At 52.3% G+C, this 2,736-nt stretch overlaps 1 protein-coding gene across 1 annotated transcript; it reads left to right on the forward strand.

Annotated features, from left to right (window-relative positions):
• Nucleotides 1-6: 6 nt before the first annotated feature.
• Nucleotides 7-2,458, forward strand: LOC123256150 (heat shock 70 kDa protein 12B-like). The gene is made up of 3 exons (XM_044684834.1): nt 7-280; nt 639-743; nt 1,928-2,458. The coding sequence occupies exons 1-3, from the start codon at nt 41-43 to the stop codon at nt 2,168-2,170; spliced, it is 588 nt and encodes a 195-aa protein (XP_044540769.1). The 5' UTR covers nt 7-40; the 3' UTR covers nt 2,171-2,458.
• The last annotated feature ends 278 nt before the right edge of the window (nt 2,459-2,736 follow it).

Raw genomic sequence — 2,736 nt, forward strand, 5'->3', positions numbered from 1 at the left:
GAAGAAGGCCAACAGAACGTAGGAGCAGAGACTAGAGCAGATGGTGTCAGAGCCTGGGCTGGACCAGCCTGACTGGACTCTATCCCACCCCAGGAAGTGGGAGGGTGGAGACCCCGGCGTGGCCCACCAGAAGACACCCACCAGCCTGCTGCTGACCCCGGAGGGCACCTTCCACAGCTTTGGCTACACAGCCAGGGACTACTACCATGACTTGGACCCAGAGGAGGCTCGAGACTGGCTTTACTTTGAGAAGTTCAAGATGAAAATCCACAGCGCTAGCGTGAGCTGGGAGGAGAGGGTGGGAAGGGGGGATGCTGAGAAAGGGGTGGCAGGAGAATTAGGAGGAGGGGTGAAGGGCCCCGAGAAGGTGGGGAGAAGAAGCAGAGAAGTGAGTGAGAAGGAGGCCTCTCTGGTGTGTGAGAGAGAGAGCAATGGAAGGGCACAAGGGAGCATGGAGGGGAGAGGCGAAGGAGTGAGGATGGGCCAGTGGACCCATTGGAAAAAAATCTGAGAAATGAGGGAATGGTGGGGCAGAGAGTGAAGTGGGGAAGCTGGGGTGCTCTGTGGAGTTAGAGGAGTTAGAAGCTCACCCACCTCTATCCCCTTCCCTGACTTTGCCTGACTGGCCACCCCACCAGGACCTCACCATGAAGACAGAGCTAGAGGCCGTGAATGGCAAGAAGATGCCTGCCCTAGATGTGTTTGCCCACGCTCTGCGGTTCTTCAAGAAGCATGCTGTGCAGGTGACCCTTCCCCGCCAGCCTGGGGCCTTGGGGAGTGGAGGGAAAGAGATATCACAGGTCCTCAGTCCTCCCATTCATGACCCCCACCCCAACCGAGAGCCATGCCTCCTTGGATTCTTAACACAGACTCCTCCCACTGACCCGCCCCCCAGAGGTCATCCTGACCATTCCCCTGTCTCCAGACATCAGCCCAAACAGAGATGGATGGATGGATGGGGGAAAAGGGGCTGAAAGAATAAAGAGAATGTCTTTTAAGGGGCTTTCTAAGCATGATGTAATTCAGAGTATACAGCCACAGGTTCAAATCCTGCTTCCTGACAGCAGGCATGCCTTTAGTTCTCTGACCCTATGTCTTCTTCAGTAAGATAATTCATTGACCTACCAGACTCCCATTTTTAGAAGCATTGTCTGCCACTTACTGGCTGAGTGACCTTGGGCAAGCCACTTAACATCAATTCCCATTGGTAAGATAGAGATGCTAACAGCCACCATCTCACAGGTTTGATGGGAGACTCAATTATGATAATATAATTATTGCTTTTAATGTTTGCCAAGCACTTTACTGGTATCATCTCATTTGATTCTCACTGCAACCCTGGGAAGTAGGCACCACTATCATGCCCATTTTAGAGATGAGGAAGCGGAGGCAAGGAAAAGAGAAGTGACTTGCCCAGGGTCACTCACACAGATAGGAAGTGACTGAAAAACCCGAGTCCCCAGGCTCGGAATCCAGGGCTCTTTTCACTGCACACAAATGCATGCAGGCACACACGTATGTCAGCACTGCCAGAAACTCATCAGTGTGCACCTGTTCTTACGGTTATTCTCCCATCCAGCCAGGGAAAGTCCTTCCTGTGTCTGACTCCAGTCCCCACAGCTGCAGTCAGGGATGCTGAGGTCCTCCCTCTCCCAGGGAACAGGAACCAGGCTCTCCAGCTGGAAAATCTGGGTGGAGGGAGAGGCCGGAGGGGAAATGGGAACATCAAACGCAGGCGGCCCTGGAACCCCACCTAGAACCTGGATTTGAAGACCAGCTCGGCCTCTTGCTAGCAGTGAAGCAAGCCCCTTCTCCCTCCCTCCCCTCAGTTTCCCCATCTGTAAAACAAAAGGGTTGAGCTATACGGCCTCTCTTCTATGTGCTCTTATTCTCTTTTCCTCCCTCAAACTCCTTGACCGAAATCTAGGAGCTCAGAGAGCAGTGCCCGTCCCTGCCAGAAAGGAACGCCATCCGCTGGGTACTCACCGTCCCTGCCATCTGGAAGCAGCCCGCCAAGCAGTTCATGAGGGAAGCTGCCTACCTGGTAAGTGAAGGGAGGTCTACATGGACAGAGGTTCCAAGAGGGTCCACCCTACCTGGAGGCAAAACAAAGTGCTGGACTTCAATGCAGGGAGACCCGAGTTCTAGTCCTGCCTCAGACATTTACTAGCTGTAAAAATGACCTGGGACCAGTTACTTAACTGCTACCTGCCTCAGTTTGCCATTTGTAAATTGGGGATAATAATAGCATCTACCTCTTAGGGTTGTTGTGATGATATAAGAAAACATTATAGACAGCAGCCTATACTGCGTGATAGGAGAGAGGGCAGGAACCATCCTTCCCACCCAGCCCAGTCCAGCCCCTCAGAATCTCTCAAATTCCCAGTGAGGCTGCAGTAGTGTGGAAGGGCAGCTAGGTAGTTCAGTGGATAGAGCACCAGGCCTGGAGACAGACCGTCCGGGGTTTAAATGTGGCCTCTAGACACTTCCTAGCTGTGTGACCCTGGGCAAGTCACACTGCCTAGACTTTACCACTCTTCTGCATTGGAACTGATACTTAGTATGGACAGAAAGTAGGATTTTCAAAAAAAATGACAGAGATAGAAACAGAGAAACAGAGAAAGAGGCAGACAGAGAAAAAGAAAGAGAGAAACAGAGAGAAGGAAGACAGAGGCAGAGACAGAGAGACAGAGAGAAGAAAGACAGTCAGAGGGAGAGAGAGAGGGAGAGAGAGGG

Source organism: Gracilinanus agilis, unplaced genomic scaffold, assembly GCF_016433145.1.
Source record: "Gracilinanus agilis isolate LMUSP501 unplaced genomic scaffold, AgileGrace unplaced_scaffold56381, whole genome shotgun sequence".
Taxonomy (NCBI): Eukaryota; Metazoa; Chordata; class Mammalia; order Didelphimorphia; family Didelphidae; genus Gracilinanus; species Gracilinanus agilis.